This window comes from Aquarana catesbeiana, linkage group LG12 (genome assembly GCF_042186555.1).
Source record: "Aquarana catesbeiana isolate 2022-GZ linkage group LG12, ASM4218655v1, whole genome shotgun sequence".
In the NCBI taxonomy this organism is placed as follows: domain Eukaryota; kingdom Metazoa; phylum Chordata; class Amphibia; order Anura; family Ranidae; genus Aquarana; species Aquarana catesbeiana.
Genome location: NC_133335.1, coordinates 204,383,853 through 204,401,676, shown reverse-complemented (window position 1 = coordinate 204,401,676; position 17,824 = coordinate 204,383,853). Strand labels below are relative to the sequence as shown.

Here is a 17,824-nt window from a genome sequence, read left to right as displayed (position 1 = left end):
GTCCCCATGTCAGAATACAATAGCACAGCGGGGGAGGTCGCCTCACTAATGTCGCTTGTGTTGGTACGGCAATCTGTCAGGTTTTTGTTTTTTTTATTCAACCTGCTGGGTTGAATGAAAAAAAAAAATTGTAGTTCCGGGGCATAATAATCATGTCTGCTGCTTTATTCAAATTGTCTACTTAGCTGCCAGACAACATGCAGCTGTTAAAGGGCTAGTCCACACAAAATTGATATCTAAGTGAAGAGGAGTGAGTAGAATTCTCACTACTGGTTCCCCAAGAAGAAATAAAATGCCACACACATGGGGATCAATGCATCCTCTATATAGATATAAAAATGAGTATATCATCTGCTGATGAATATATTTATTATGAAAATGAGGTTAGAATTGCAGATAATTGTCCTGTGTTTGTCCTGCCCTGGAGTTCCTTGCTCTAAACATCTGTAGCAGCAGTTACAGAGGGGGGTATATTCTCCATATTGGATACAAAATATATTTAATAACATACAGAAAATAATAGAAGGACATTTTGCCTAGACATTCTCCTGCTACTGAGGACAATGTCCTAAGGTCACCGCTGTGACTTTACACAAATGAAAAAAAGGTTAAAAGTAAAGAAATAAGATTTGAAATGTGTCTTTAGCATTTGACAGGAGGGAAGCCTCTCCAATTTACTAAACATCATTGTTTTTGCAGGCCAAGATTCTCCTATACATCATATCAGAGAATCCAAAACTTTAATATGGGCCCGTTGGCCTGAAGAACAAGAGCTCCAGAGTTCCAGAAGCGTCCAGAACACTGACAGAAACAGCTCTACGGTGGACCAGAACCAGGCAGAACCGGGGAGTGCCCAGACTCCACCTCCTTGTAATCAGCACAGCGATGAGCTGCCTGAATGCAGCGTCTGTTTACTGGAGATAGAAGAGGAAGACAAATCTTCTAGACTACCCTGTTCCCACCAATTCCACAACGACTGCATCAGCAGGTGGATGGAACAGAGCAGAACATGTCCACTCTGCCGGGACGGGGTCAATCATCATATATGGGTAAGCGTCCTACATCGGTTATTCTTTTCTATCACTTATACTATTTCTGAGTACAAGTGATTGTTTTTTAATATCTGGCAAAAACATTTAGAAATGATTTTGTTCATTAAGAGCATTTTCTTTACGAAACCCTCTTGATAAATCTAACTTTTCTTCTCTCACCTACAGTCCGCGTTTGATCTACCAAATTATGGACGGATGGCCGTTATCATCCCTGGACTATTATCATCTCTACAGCCACCAGTTAGGATGGACTTTGATCGTGAAGCACTAACTTTACGGATTCATACACCCACCAGAGATGAATAAGGGAACAATTTCAGCAGCAGTAGGTAAGCCATGCCTGATAGAAGGATAGATTTCCCCCATTACAATAGTTTTCTTTACAACTAACAAAATGATCACTTATTGAAAAATAGGGATCCTTATCCTTGTGTGATAGCTTTGTGAATAGAGCCTAATGACAATGAATCCCGTTATAGTGAATGTAATCTATGAGGTTTGCTATAATGCAGGTCCTTGTTACAGAGTGATTAGATGGATAAAATCTATCAATAAATTGGTGAATCAGATAAATAAAGCCTTCTACATTGTGAAGGAAGTTTGGGTAGGTACAAAATGAACATTAGCTTTGTATTTGCTCAGAATCATGTCCGCCAACTGATTTGGATTGTCTGCTTAGCTGCCAAAGGCTATAAAGCTCTTACAGGGCTAATTCACTAATATTTGATACCTCAATTGTTGGTAAATGGTGGAGGTACGGTGGAGGTACGAGTGAAGCTCGTTCCCCAGGAAGCAATAAAACCTAACAGAGGTTCTAAGCTTTCCCTGCTCTATGGAAAACAAAAAAAGAAAATATTTTATTGGATGATTCATTAGCTGCTGTGGCTGAATCAGGATATGAATGCAAGAGACGAGAACCTGTCCACTGTGACGGCAGAGGGTTACTTGGCTAATTCTGATTTGTGTCTTTTCTCCCAAAACTGCCTCCTTGACCACTGTTGGGTGACAGTGATTGTTTTGTTAGCTGGTATAATTATTTAGAACATTTCTTTTGCTGGTTATTTATACTTCTTTTATGAAATCCTTAATACATTTTTCTTCTCTCCCCACAGATACAACTGCTGAACTGAGGATAGATAGTGTGTTTGTTGTGTTTGCGGTGTGTGTGTGTTTGCGGTGTGTGTGTGTGTGTGTTTGGTACGGGCAGCACAGTGGCATAGTGGTTAGCACTAATGCCTTGCAGCACTGGGTCCTTGGTTTCCTTGGATATTACCTGCATGGAGTTTGCATGTTCTCCCTGTGCCTGAGGGGGTTTTTCGCCGGGCACTCCGGTTTCCTCCTACACCCAAAGACATGTTTAAAAGGTGTGGTGAATGATTAGGGACTGGCCAGAGAGGGATTACTTTGACGCAGTTGGCCAGCTTAAACATACATTGCAATGTGTGTGAACTAAAAATCCCTGTTATGTAAAGTGTATTAGAAAGGGTGTATAGCAGTGTGCAGAGTGTTCATTCAGAATTTTCAGTGTTAACATGTGGTCACACCCCTTTATCACCTGAGATATATATATATCTATATATAGGTATATATATATACATAGTTGCCAACAGTCCCGAATTTCCCGGGACAATCCCGATTTTGGGACCCTCGTCCCGATCGGAGGCTGTCCCGAATCGCCCAGGGAAAATTGGGAATGTTTGCAATTTCCATTTTTTGGCAAGCGGGCTTCAGTAAAATGGTGGCCGGTTCCGCCGCCGCCGCTCGATAGCTCCCACTTGTGTTCAGTAGAGAGGGGAAGATCCGTGCAGCCAATGAATCGGCTTCTCCTCTCGCACGGATCGGCCCCTCCCCTCTCCACTGAACACACGATCAATGAACTGAAATCTATATGAGGCAGGTAAGTAGATAATCAGGAAGTTGGAGGCTGTAGGAGACAAAGAGGGAGCTGATCGCTGAGCTGGGAACTGTAGGAAGCAGAGAGGGAACTAGTCGTAGACTGGAAGCTATAAGAAAGGGAGCTGTAAAAGGATCATGAAACTGTAAGTTGTAGGAGACAGAGAAGCAGATGAAGCAGAGAAGGAGATAATCCTAAACCATGTAGGAGGAAAGACGAGGCAGATTGGTTGTTGGCTCTGAACCATAAAGACATGCAGGAGGCACAGTGGACCCTGATTGCTGCCGTGAATGGACAATAGAGCAAAGTGACAACATACCCTATAAAAGCTTGAGATGCAGAGAAGGCACGGTAGTAGCCAAACGGGAAGGAAAGAGAGAAGAGACAGGTCATATGCCGATTAAGTATTGGGACGGGAGAATAAGAGATGGCAGATTTGTATAAATATGGTCAGAAGAAAGAAAGTGAGTGTCAGAATGTGAACTGATCAAAGATGTGTGAGGGCACAGAGGTAATCATACATTGGCAGAAGAGAAAGAAGGCCAGAGGTCTGATCATGACCAGAGGATAGATGTGGCTGAGGCTGAGTATGATCTGATCACAGTCTATTGTTAAAGTAGTTAAAGTGGCTCTGAACATGACTGAGGGCAGAAAAGGAAGATAATCGTAATGGTAGCAAAGATAGATAGGGGACAGTGGGAACAGATGTCTGCTCTGAGGGGGTCTGCACTGATGAGGGGGGTCTGCACTGATGGAGGGGGGTCTGCACTGAGAGGATCTATACTGACTCTGCTGGGGACACCTGATGCAAGGACGGACTCTGCTGGTGGCACCTGATGCAAGGATGGACTCTGCTGGTGGCACCTGATGCAAGGATGGACTCTGCTTGTGGCAGGCGACGTGGCAGGTGACACGCACAGGGATCCCACTGATTCTGCATTATGGTGAGTTGAATGATTTATTTTTATATTACAATGTAATAATAGAAATAATGCGCTTCAATCATCCTGACACCATAACAATCATGGGGCGGGGATGATTGAAGAGCTAAAACCAGGTGTTTGGAGTATCTTTATCTGCTGATTGTTAAACTTTCTAGAATACACATATTTCTATTGTTGTGTAGGATCTGGGGCTGCTGTCCCTTCATTCCTCTCTCCCCCTTTCCCTCTCCATCCCTTATTAATCTCAGACTCTAACCACACCCCCTTTGAGCCACGCCCATTTAAGCCACGCCCACTATTTCACGTAAACCACGCCCATTTTTCGCCGTAGCACGCTTTGCGCTCCGCAGTTTTGTTTTTAGTGCTAAGCCACACCCACAAATGCATGCCCCGCCCCCTAATTATTATACGGCTCCGCCTACAGCCAAAAAAGTGTCCCACATTTTTATTTTGCAATGTTGGCAACTATGTATTACAGTTTTCGGGACCCGCGGGCACGCTCCCGCGGCGCTAGGCGGGAATTTCAAAGGGACATACGGGTACACAGTTTTACCTGCCTGTACCATTCTGCAGATGTAAATCAGCGTGCGGCGGTCGGCATGTGGTTAATATGCACCTTAAAAATTCCATAAACCTCCTATCTACTACAATGATTGTCAGCTTCTCAGGTATGAGATATGCATACTTACATTGGTCCAGCCAGACAAGTGTAAATACGCAATTAAGATCATGCTGGAAGTTTAGCTTTAAAGGAAGGTTTCCCACAGGATCTCAACAAAGTCACCCAGAAGGAGGGATCCCCTGCTCTCCTCTATGACACACTTCTACAATGGGGGATAGCACTGCCCCTCTGAAATTAGTAAACATATAGTTATATAGTTGGTTAGTAAGGTTGAATAAAGACACGAGTCCATCGAGTTCAACCTGAGCGAGTGTGGGTGCGTGTCTACAATTATCCCTATTTGTATTTAAGGTACCCATATAGCGCTGTGTCAATTTCTACGCAGCGCTCCACACATATATCACACACTCACATCGGTCCCTACCCTCAAGGAGCCACAATCCAAGGTCCCTAACATTCATATACTAGGGCCAATTTTTGGACAGAAGCCAATTAACCTACCAGCATGTCTTTGGAGTGTGGGAGGAAACCGGAGTACCCGGAGGAAACCCACGCAGGCACAGGGAGAACATGCAAACTCCAGGCAGGTAGTGTCGTGGTTGGGATTTGAGCCAGCGACCCTTCTTACTGCTAGGCGAGAGTGCTACCCACTACACCACTGTGCTGTAGTGTAGCAACTGCTAAGAACTTATTTGAACCACTTTTCACCACTTCTCTAACACTCCAGGGAAATGAAATATCCAACCAATAGAACAGAATTACTTGCTCATCTCTATTTATTAGTTTCTATTTTTGATGCAAAACTTAGTCTATTATACCTTGACACCACCAAGTAAATTGCAAGTATATTTTACATTTTAGCAAACAATTTACAATTTAATTCAGAAAGTTAACTAAACAGTAATAGAGACCACAGCTTAACCAGATATGTCATCTCACCTGGCCACCGAACACAGGTAGAGTAAGAGACGTGCCACCTCCTTCACTGAGCACCATGAAGCCTCCCAGGCTGAACTATCTGTGGTCACTTGGATTATTGCCCTGCCCATCTTGTCCCGGCTTCCTAGGATCACAATAACCAGAATTAAATATTATAACTCCACAAAAAGACATCAAAATATTCACATTATAATAACGTACAAAATACTAGACTAAAACAAAAACAGAAACTGCCCCAGTTTTCTAAGGTTTTAGACCTTTGTACACAGGCTTTGGGGTTTTTTTCTTGCATGTTTGTATGGACTAGTGAAGCCACTGATCAAAATTATGAGTCAATAGGAATGGTCAGGAGTGGCAGAGCCAACATCCAACGTTACCATACAGTATTGAAACTGTTTATGTAGCACAGGATTTGCATCCAGGCTGTAGAAGAATGCACCTAAATATACATGCCACCACTTGGTGTCTGCATTGTAATGTTGGAGGCTCTCAGTGTTGATACACTTCATGTTTTTAAAATGTTGAAAGGCAGCTGAGGCTGTTTTTTTTTTGTTTTATTTGATCATAAATGCTGGATCAGTGATTTTTTTTTTTTTAAACATCAAATTCTGTGGCTTTTTTCGATCCAAAAGTTAAGGAAATGTGGTTGATTTACTAAAACTGGAAAGTGCAAAATCTGGCGCCGCTGTGCATTTTTTTTTTTCATGACCATTGTATAACAGATGATCCATACTTCCCCATACCACCCTTACCATTAACCCATAAATGGAGACCACACCAAGTTGGAGTAAATATTGGCCGCAGAAGCCTCTTTATTAACAAAATCAACTTAAATTAACATAACCGTATAAAACATCTGTTAGACCAAAACCATCAGTCAATACTCGCGTTGGTCTTTGCAGGAATCCCAAACTAAAATATGTTTTAATAATGTACTGCGGTACCTTTTATATACTAATAGGCCTCCAGCTGACATACTAGCTCAGAGACAACCCACTGACTGCAGTGCACCCAATAACCAAATTCCAGCTAAACCACCGTTAAGAGGAATACCACCAGATGGGTCCCGAACTCTTCCTTATCTGAGATTTCTTCATTTACCCGCAAAGACCAACACCCGCCACAGCACCCAAGGGGAAAACCTTACCCTTGTGTGCCCCTCCACACCCTCAACGCTCTCTGGATTCCATCCTGCAACTCCAGGACCCACATGTCATTCCTCACTGCATTGAAGTATACTCCATCAACCTGAAGGTATTGCCAAGTATCCACTTCCAGCTCTAAATGTCTGATAACCTGCCCCCCATACCTAACCACAAATCTGCTAACATCCCTGTTAACCTTCAGGCCTTATTGAGCAGCTATACTGATCTAGCCACTCACCAAGTCGTCCGAGCAATGATGTCGGACCACATGATAAGCATCCGTACACCCAACGGACACAGGCTTCCTGCTTAGGAATACCCAATTGTCTCCCATCAGGCCTAACATCTGCTCTTTTTGCCCCCCAAAACACATATGAGTGGCCCAATATCCAGACCAGGTCCTGCACGCCACCTGAAAGAGAAGAAAAAACATACCACAAATAACAACCAACAGGCACGCAGAAACATGCATACCCACCCAAAACATGCCCAAAAAGCTTCCCCTCCCCTTTTAATCAGACAACAGGTGAGGACGAACATATAACTGGAACCAACGCGATTCCCACCTAATGCACTTGACCACCTCTTCACCCAACTCCCATCTAGCAGCCTCCGTAGCCACGCCGATTCGGAAAGAATACAAGGAAAATTCTTTTTCCCCTAAACCTAACACCCTTAAGCATTACCGGAAAACAGAAATGAATTGAAATCTGGACAAAGGGGATCCATCAGCATGTACCAAAAAAAACCCCCCCAATCCGGGACCCCCCTCACAGCCTCCACCGGAGATAAGGGCGAACCCGGCACCAAAAATACCTTAACCTTCCTACCCCTGCCCACCTGATCCGTTTTGGACTTGCGCAAAACCAGGGATACCCTATCCTCCCCACAGGTGAACTCTGTAGCCCCCATGTACCCTCTTCGAAGGGCTAACTAGTTTGCCGATCCGAAAAGCACCAAAGAACGCCAGGGAGAAAGCCGTTTTAAACAAAGAAACTTCATAGGCCGATGAACACCAACTGGGCTAAAACCTCCAGCAGACTCTCAAACGAAACAGGTCGCCTGGAGTCCCTGTGCTTCTGAGCTCGCCGATACCCCTTCAGTGCTTGACGTACCCAAAAATCTTTAGTGAAGTCCTGGCAACCCTGCAATTTGAATAAAAAGGCCAATCCAGCAAATTTTCTCTCTAACACCAACACCCTCTCCTGAAGATTACGTGAGACAAAGTACAGCACCACCAACCACACTTCCGGGCCCTCCTGCTCCACCTCGGCCTGTTGCAATAAAGACACCCATTCTTGCCATACTTTGCTATATGCAGCCCACGTTGCATCACTTACAGACTGTCTGATCCATCCAGAGACGACCCCAAGGCAATCCTCCACAGCCAGTCGGGACAAGAAACCCTGCGTTGCTCCGACGCCAACTCCTGGAACCTGTCCCACTGAACGCGAGACAAAGCGTCAGCTATGACGTTCTCAACTCCCGGGAGGTGCACAGCATAAATAAAAACATTTAACTGCAGACATTGCAACACAAAGTGTTGGAGCGGTCGAACCACAGGCAGAGACGAGGCCGAGACCTTGCTGATGACCTGTATCACCCCAACATTGTTCCCATGAAAGCGCACTTTCAGCTCCCTGAAAGACTCTCCCCACAGCTCCATGGCCAGCACCACCGGAAACAATTCCAGTAATACCAAATTAAGAAGAAAACCCACCTCTTTCCACGAACCCAGCCAAGGCACTGCACTCCAACAGCCCTGAAAGAAGGCCCCAAATCCAGTCGAGCCGGCTGCATCCGTGTAAAGTTCCAGGTCAAAGTTGCTAACTTGCCCAGACATCTACAATGCCCGCTCATTAAAAGATTCCAAGAAAGAGTGCCACACTCGCAAATCCTCCCTGTGCTCCTTTACAAGGTGCACGAAATGAGTGGGTGATTTGACCCCCGCCGCACTTGCCGACAGCCGTCGGCAAAATACTCTCCCCATCGGTAGGATGCGACACACAAAATTCAACTTACCCAGCAATGACTGCAGTTCCCGAAGTTGAACCTGGCACAATCCCAAGACTCCCTGAATCTCTTCCTTGAGTGCCGCCAGCTTGTCTTCCAGCAGGCGACACTCCATTGCGTCAGAATTCAATACAATGCCCAGGAAACTAATTCGGTGGTTGGCCCCTCCGTTTTTTCCAGGGCCATGGGGATGCCAAAACGAGTGTCGATGTGTTCCAACGTAGCCAGTAGTGCCGCGCAGATCTCGGAGGAGGACGGCCCACACAGTAATGGATGATGGAATTCACCCCGAGACGTCTCGAACTACCCACTCCACAAATGAACTGAACTTCTCAAATAGTGCACATGAAATAGAACAGCCCATGGGCAGGCAGCGATCCACATAGATTTCCTCCTGCCAATGACATCCAAGCAAACAAAAGCTGGATGTACGGGAAGCAATCTAAATGCAGACTCAATATAGGATTTTGCCATCATAGCCCCTTGCCCGTAATGTCGTACCCAGAAAACAGCCGCATCAAAGGAAGTGTAAGATACTGCACATACCTCCGAGTCAATCGCATCATTGACCGAACCTCCCTTCGGGAAGGAAAGGTGGTGAATTAGCCTAAATTTATTGGGCTCCTTCTTCAGCACAACCCCTAAGGACGAGATAATCAAATCCGCTAAAGGTAACGAAGGGAAAGGGCCACCCATGCGGCCTAATGCAACTTCCTTCCGCAATTCCTCAGAAACCACTTCCGAATGTTGCAAGGCCTAACGCAAGTTCCGGGTCTCCACAAACTAATGTCCTTGTGGTCCCACTGCAAGGACGGGCAGATCATTCTCTGCTGTCGGAAATGTTCGTCGTACCTCAACCACGCATTTCCCCCGTAGACTCTGTAAGCCTCCCCGACTGCGTCCAGATAGCAGAAGAGCGCCGAACAGTGTTCCGGGTTCTTCTCACCAATCACACTAGCCATAATGGCGAAAGCCTGTAGCCAATTAGGGAAAGTCCACGGAATAAGTCTTTACCGTCTCTTTTCCTCATTCTCCTTCTTGTTCTCCTCTGGCTTGACCCTATCCAGATTTTCGCCAATGGTAGCAGTGAGAATATCTCCACATACTCACCTTTCCAAATTTTCTTTTTTTTCCCCCGGACCTCCAATTTAAGGTTGGACTCCCAGGGGCCCCTCAAAACACACATAGACTTTGCATTTTGCCGAGCGGCCTCCCCCGCCGTCTCAGCCTTGTCCCCTGCTGCCGACTTACCGGCCACCGCAGCCTGTCCCATCTCTGTGGTCTCCATGACGGCGGGCGCCGCCGCCACAGTAGCAGTGGGGGGCAACCCCAGACCCGGGAGCCCCCATCGCTGCTGCCCCCCTGCAGATGGGACCCAGGTCGCCACCAGAGTGGCTTGTCCGCTCATCCCAGGTTCAAACCTCTTGACCGGTTCCTTAAAACCCATCAGGAACCCCTGTAACCCTGTATCTGACTCTGCTGTGGCGTGACCACGGATCGAACTAGCTAGGGAAGACCCCGCGAGCAGCTCTGCCCGCGTTTCCAAAGACTCCCTAAGGGACCTAGGCCCACCCCTTGAAACCACCCCCTCTTCCCCCTCAGACTTTATAGAACAAGAATAAGCAAAATTGGACTTACCAGGCTGCCTAGGAAGAGTCCCACCAGCCAAAGGTCCATCGCTGCAGAACGTCCACGAGGCTCCTCCTCTTCTGACACGGACAGCTCGCCCTCAGATCTCTCAACCGACACCTCTTCACCTCTCAACGACAGCCCTCCAGGGGATGTGTCTCTGGATGCCAAGGATCCCTGTGGCTGCAGGCCCCACCTCCTCGCAACGGATCCACCCACCGGTTTTCTTGTCGCTTTTCCTGGGCCCTTGGAGCTCTCCCATCTCTTCCCTCCTGCATCCTTCCGCGTCCCGGTCCTCGGCTGATGCTGACTAGGCTCCGGAGAGCCGCCGGCTGCTGCTGTGTGATTTCCACGTCGAGGCCCCGCCCCTGCAGACTCATAGCCAGGGGTGGCACCCGCATGGTCCTGCTCCAGCCGTGGGGCGGGTCGTGGGGAGACTCCCAGAGGCCCCGCCCACCGAGCTCCGTCTATGAGGGGGATTCCTCCCAGGACCACCTACCGCAGGCACATCGGAACGCTTTTTGGGTGGTCCTGAAGGGGCCTATATGAGACTCCCAGTGTGATGCCGAGGTCTGGGGGAGGTGTCAGGGGAGAAGCGCTCTGGAGGCCGAGACCTCTGAGCTCGTGTGGACTCCTGCCCCACTGTACCTGATCCGCAGGCCCGATCCCCTAGCATAGTGGACAGCTGATCCGCCCGCAGCTGGACCAACAGTCTTTCCACCTCTGATATGCTAGACACTTGCAAGCTCACTCCTCACGCTGCCACTGGATGCTGGGGAGGAGCCATCTCCTTTTTTACTGCCTGTGACCCCTCCTCCCCCAGCTCACCCAATCAGGTGAGCTCTCTCATTTGCCAGTCTGTCCCCTGTTATGCCAGCCCAACGCTATTTTTTTTTTTTTTCGCTTTGGGCTTCTCTTTTTGGATAGAATTGGGGAGGGTCATAACCTGTGACATTTTTTTTTTTTTTTTGCCATTTGTGTCCCATTGGGGAGATTTCCCTTCACTTCCTGTCTGTAGCCAAAACAGGAAGTGAGAAGAAACCCCTGCAAATTAAGGGAATCTTTTGGGGACCACTAGGTCCCCAGAACTTGTGCCCCCATTAAAAGATTTCCCCTCTGTTACTTTTCTGGGGACAACTTTCACTTTCAATGATAATGGCAAACAGGACAAATAGAGAGGGTGAACGGCGGCACAGACAGCCATAAAAACTGACAGGTGTTCTAGTCCCACTCCACTCCATCCAAAACTAAAAAAAAACTTTTGCTATTAGTTATACTTTTTAGCTTTGACAATAAAGGCTGATTTTGCACTCTCTAGTTTTAGTAAATCAACCCCAATGTGTTTTCTTTCATGTTAAACTCGGTACACACAGATCGAAAATAGTCAGGGACCAGCCAAAGTTCCCTGCTGTAAAAATAAAACAGCACAGTGGGGAGGATTCCTGCATCCACCTTGCTTATGTGTTCCCAGATAAATCCTGACAGCATCTAAAGTAGGAGATAAGATAGATGGAGGTTGATTTACTAAAGGCAAATAGACTGTGCACTTTGCAAGTGCAGTTGCCACAGAGTTTATTAAATGAGGTGAAGCTTCACTGCAAAGAATACCCAATCACATGCAAGAAAAATAAAAAAGCACAATTTTTATGTGCACATGAGAGGATGACAGAAGTCAGCAGAGCTTCCCCTCATTTACTAAATTCTGGAGCAACTACACTTGCAAAGTGCACAGTCTGTTTGCCTTAGTAAATCAACCACGTTGTGTGGGTCTTACACCCTGACACTTCTATTCTGATAGGGATAAAACATACTAAATAAGAGAACAAACAATGATCCCTGAGATGAATTTCTGTAATGTTATAGTGTATGGCGATTCAGATATTACAATTGTCGATTTGTAAGTGTTGCCCTTTAGGCTAGGTTCACACTGCTGCAGTGCGAATTTAGCGCAATTTTGTTCCGATTGCGTTGCGAATTTGCATTGCGATTTCTATATGTGTTCTTGCGATTCTACTACAAATTTTGCAGTCTATGGAGCTGAATTCACATCGCACACGGATCAAACTCGCACAGGACGTTTTTTTCCCGCAGGTTGTATTCGCAACGCATTGATGTGAATGGCACTAATGTTAATCTATGTAATTTAAACGACTTGCGAATTTGAGCGATCGCAACGGCTCAAATTCGCAGTAGAATTCGCAGCAGTGTGAACCTAGCCTAAAATTGGTTAAAGTGTTATATGTATAGGTAAACATCTGAAGGCAGACTTAAATACATACCTGGAAGACATGCAATTCCAGAATACAGTAATTTGGCACTAAGATCCTGACACTCGATAGGAAGATCGTTGATGATCTCCCAAGGTATGGTCCCTCTAGATGGAGAACCTACAATGGAAACCCACAGGCCAGATTTGGATGGCACTTTCTGCACCGATGATGTCACCTCGACACCTGGGCTGGCATTCACTGCTGATCCTGTCGAAGAAAGAGAAGTGTTGTTAGTAGATACCACCATGAAATTTAAAAAAAAAATAGATTTTTTAAAAATATGACTGTACTGTGGAAGCTTTCAGCAAAAAAGACAAGTAGAGGACAAAGGACTAGTCACCAGTATTGCCTAGGGTCTCCCTGTAGCTCATCATTTTATCATTACAGACTTATGACACCTTGTACTACAACCTTAAAGAGGTGGAGATCTACCTGAACAACACAGGAGCAGTCAAAGATCACCAGGCACAGTGTCGCCTACTCACACCTGATTTAAACCTCTAATTGCCCTACTACCGTCTCGCAATCGCGTGCAGTACATGGCAATCATGAGTTTAAATCAGGTGGTGAGGAGGCAACATATTGCCACCTCACCACCTGTCAACACACACTCAGATTGCTTTTCAGAGGAGCAGAAGTGCCTGCTGCACTTATGAATGAGCTCTTAGTTGCATTTGGCAGCGGCACTCTTAGGGCTCGTTCACACGTAAAGTTGGAGGGTGGTAAAACAGCAGGATATAATAGACGTCTATGGTTTAGCACAGCAAACCCACAGGAAAGCTGCAGATACACTGCACTGCACCTGCAATGTGAAAAAACCACAGTGCATCAGTGTGAAAGCAGTCCTATATTGTTATGCCCGGTGTATTACTTCACACTGACCTGAAGAGCTCCCCTTTCCTGCTGCTGGCACCACTCTGGAGGCCACTAGCCGGGATAAGTCATGAGGTGCAGTTGGTATCGCTCCGCATGGGACAGGATCCAGCACTACACAGGAGTCATTGGCTTATGTGGCTCTTGCTCCCTACTACAGCTCAAACTTTTCAAGTAATCCCTCTGCATTGCACTCTAATTGATGCTCTGGAATGGTGGGTCAGCAGACCCAGAAGCTGTGGGATTGAGTTGCTAAAGGCAAATAGACTGCACTCCGCAAGGGCATTTGCTCCAGAGCTTAGTAAATGGGGGAAGCTGACTTCCATCATCCAGTCATGTGCAAGCAAAAATGCATTTTTTTTTAAAATTCTTGCATGTGATTGGGTATTCTTTGCAAAGTGAAGCTTTGTATCATTTACTAAGCTCTGGAGCAAATGCCCTTGCAGAGTGCAACTGTCTGTGCATAGTGCACAGTTTATCTGCCTTTAGTAAATCAACCCCCATGGCTTTGCTTCTCCATATCAGAGCAACTCTTCGCAGACTGGTGAGTTGATGATTGGTGTGGTAATGATCAAGAAGCAGCAAGAAAGTTGGATGAATCACAGATCCGCAGAATGTTTGCTGCAGGAGCTGGGAGATCCTTCCACTGCATATCCTCAGGTACAGATTCCTTCCCGGTGGAACGCAAGCATCACTTCCGGGTTGTCGCGTAGGTCATGGTGTAGGTGAGGGCGTGACCTACACGACAACCCGGAAATGATGCTTGCGCTCCACCGTCTACTACCACCTACCAGGAAGCTAGTGTGGTGTCTGCAGAGAAACACACACCCCATCCTGGACGGCTGGATAGGGTGACAGCGCCCTTTGGGCTTTTTTATCTGCTTGTTTCACTTTGTTACAATGTACGTAGTTAGGATTAAGGGGACCACTGATGTATAGGGGATTTTAACATTAATAAACAGGATTACGCTATGTGGTGTTACTCTTGTGTTTTATGGTATATATGGAGCCCCTTTGCCAGTGGATCTTGCTGATGATGAGGACTTAGTATTGAAGTGGATGTTGAATACTTTACTCAATGCTCTTTTATTAGCGGCTTCTGGTGAGTTTGACCCCCTGAGGGAGTGTGCAGCACATGGTGGAATACGTTTATTTTCTGGTAAAAGGTGCACGCTTGGACATCAGTGGTTCTACACCTGTAAAAGCTTTTGAACTGTCTTCATTATCACCTTCTACATAGAGACTTACAACTGTGTTTCTGGCCAGATTCAGGGTACTACTTACTGTATGTACAGTTAACAATTTGTGATGTTCCGTGTAAAACGGCAAAGCTTCACTCGTTGAGTTCAGGTCCACTTTAACTGTTTCATTATAGGATCTCAGCTGAAACGTTATAAAGTAAACATGATTCATTTAGCCCCTAGTGCTTGATGCTATTAAAAACGTCTGACACAGTGGAAACCCCAATTCAGAAGAATGATCCTTCAACTTGGTGTGTCACAGAAATATGTTATGCTTTTGGGGGTCACATAGGGTCACGGGCTATTTCTATACCGTTCAAGGATCTGATTCCTGAATAAATACACATAGTTCACACTCTGCAAGTTCCCAAGAGTATGACCAATAATACATGGCACCAGCGATTGTCTCAAATATGAAATAGACTCTAATGCCCTGTACACACGATCGGACATTGATTGGACATTCCAACAACAAAATCCATGGATTTTTTCTGACGGATGTTGGCTCAAACTTGTCTTGCATACACACGGTTGCACAAAATTGTCGGAAAATCCGATCGTTCTTAACGCGGTGACGTAAAACACGTATGTCGGGACTATAAACTGGGCAGTAGCCAATAGCTTTCGTCTCTTAATTTATTCTGAGCATGCGTGGCACTTTGTGCGTCGGATTTGTGTACACACGATCGGAATTTTAACCGATTTGTTGTCGGAAAATTTTATATCCTGCTCTCAAACGTTGTGTGTCGGAAATTCCGACGGAAAAAGTCCGATGGAGCCCACACACGATTGGAATTTCTGACAACACAATCCGATCGCACTTTTTCCAGCAGAAAATCCGACCGTGTATACAGGGCATAACATTTTAAGAAATTGTGCCCGACATATTCAAGCATATGCCTCTTTTGGAATTATTTTTAGATTGCATTTATATAGCATACAATGGATATTATTAAGATATATGAACAATGTGGAAAAACATTTATTATGCACATCCTTATTTTTAGGGGTAGTAAAAAAAAAGGAATTTTATTTGCACATTTGGATAATTCATGTTAGCTTCATCAATCAAACTGAAAAATACATTCTTCCAATAAATCAACACCACCAAATAAAATATGTACATGTAGTTAAAATAGGTGAATTCTTTCAGTTACAGTGCAGACTGCAGACAAGCTTACTGTAAACAATGTAATGGATGATACCTGTGTCAACAGCTATTAAAACACAAGAGAAGAAAATGCAGCGGTAAGTTATCCTTTATAATGAACTTTTACCTTTAAATGTGTTAAACCACTAGGAAGACTCAAGTTTAGGCACCCAGAATCTTATCAAGCAACATTGTTTAGTTACAGACCCAACCCTTAAAGTAATATTAACCACTTGCTTACTGGGCACTTATACCCCCTTCCTGCCCAGGCCAATTTTTAGCTTTTAGCGTTGTCGCACTTTGAATGACAATTGTGTAGTCATGCAACACTGCACCCAAACAAAATTTCTATCATTTTTTTCACACACATAGAGCTTTCTTTTGGTGGTTTTTAATCACCACAGTTTTTTTTATTTTTTGCTAGCCTCCCTGGCGGTATGATTATTTCAGATTTTTGCGTCTCAAAGCGGTACAATTATTTTGCATAGAAATTTGGCGTTTTATATTGTAGGCCTGTAATTCTTAGCAATAACACAGTTAAATCTGTCCACCAAGAGTCTAGTAGATATCCCGGGTATGATGAAGTTTGAAACACAAAATCATAAATTATAATATAATAAATAAATATAAATAATTATAAAAAATAATAATAATAAAATAAATTTCCCCACTATTCACTATCGTTCAATTCTGCAAGTGTTCTAATTTATTATCGCTGTTTTCTAGCTGGTCTAAAACCACTTTTGATGTAAAGGGACACTTTTTGGTTGCTGTGGACAATCTCCAGTTTCCAGGCAGAAAGAACAGTATATATCATATAAAACTGCATGCAGGGCATTGGACAAAACACTGGGGACAAAAGGGATGTGAAATGATTTTATACAGTAATGTAATCTGTAATATTACAGTGTACCGTATGTATTATGAATTTTCACTTTTTTGTATTTGCCGCCAGGCTCCGCCCCGTGCGTCGCGATGCTCGCAGGGAACGGAGCCCGGCACACAGGACATCGGAGCGGAGGACAGAGCCTGCAGACACAGTGGGGGGGACATTGCAGGATCCTGGGGACAAGGTAAGTATACCGCACCAGGATCCTGAGATGTAATCCCAAGTGTGGCTTGGGGTTACCATTAGTGGTGCTGAAAATTAACCCCGAGCCACACTCGGGAAAACCGCCAGGGAGGCTAGAGAAACAAAAAAACACAGAAAATTCGGAAAAAAACAAAAACAAAACATTTTTCATAGATTGTTATAAAATTTTGCAAACTGGTAATTTTTCTCCTTCACTGATGAAGCTGTACTGATGGGCACTGATGCGCACTGATAAGGCGGGGACCATCAGTGGCACTGATAAGGCGGGGACCATCAGTGCCACGTCCTCTCTGATGGACTCTGAGAGGCGGAACTGAAGGGCACTGAGATGGGCACTGATAGGTGGCATTATTGGACATTGATAGTTACTGGTAAGTGGCACTTATAGGCAGCACTAATAGGTGGCACTGGTTATGAGGCACTGATGGGCACTGATTGGCAGCACTGATGGGCACTGATAGGTGGAATTGATAGGTGGCACTGGTGGGCACTGATTAGCAGCACTGGCGGGCGCAGATTGAGACCGATGTCCCTGTAACAGAAGTCAGTTACCGACTTTCTTCTATTCTCCTCGCACTGATCGTGAGGAGGAAAAAAGCCGATAACTGCCTTCTGTTTACTTCCGTGATCAGCTGACAGCTGATTAGGTGTTAAAGGGCTGCTGTGATTGGCCATTTCCCCTGTGCTGTGATCACGAGTCCGAAGGACTTGACGATCACAGAGCGCGCCAGTCATGCGTAGCAAGGGGTTCGCGAGCAGCATGCTCACGGGAGGACGCCTCCGACACTGGAAGCCCGTGCTATAGCTGTCTTTCAACTATAGCGTGGCCGGAAAGTGGTTGAAGGCAAGCTTTTTTTCTTCCTTTTTAAAAAACAAACATGTTATACTTACCTGCTCTGTGCAGTGGTTTTGTACAGAGCAGCCTTGATCTTCCTCTTCTTGGGTTCCCAGCCAGCGCT

At 45.4% G+C, this 17,824-nt stretch overlaps 1 protein-coding gene across 2 annotated transcripts in view; it reads right to left on the bottom strand.

Annotated features, from left to right (window-relative positions):
• The window catches only part of KIAA1755 (KIAA1755 ortholog), a 178,025-nt gene that overhangs the window by 127,698 nt on the left and 32,503 nt on the right, over positions 1-17,824 (bottom strand). For both annotated transcript variants that reach the window (XM_073606536.1, XM_073606535.1), the window contains exons 3-4: positions 12,518-12,715; positions 5,452-5,575 (exon numbers count right to left, since the gene is read on the bottom strand). In XM_073606536.1, coding sequence (XP_073462637.1) covers positions 5,452-5,575; positions 12,518-12,715 — 322 coding nt within the window. The remainder of the gene's footprint in view (positions 1-5,451; positions 5,576-12,517; positions 12,716-17,824) is intronic.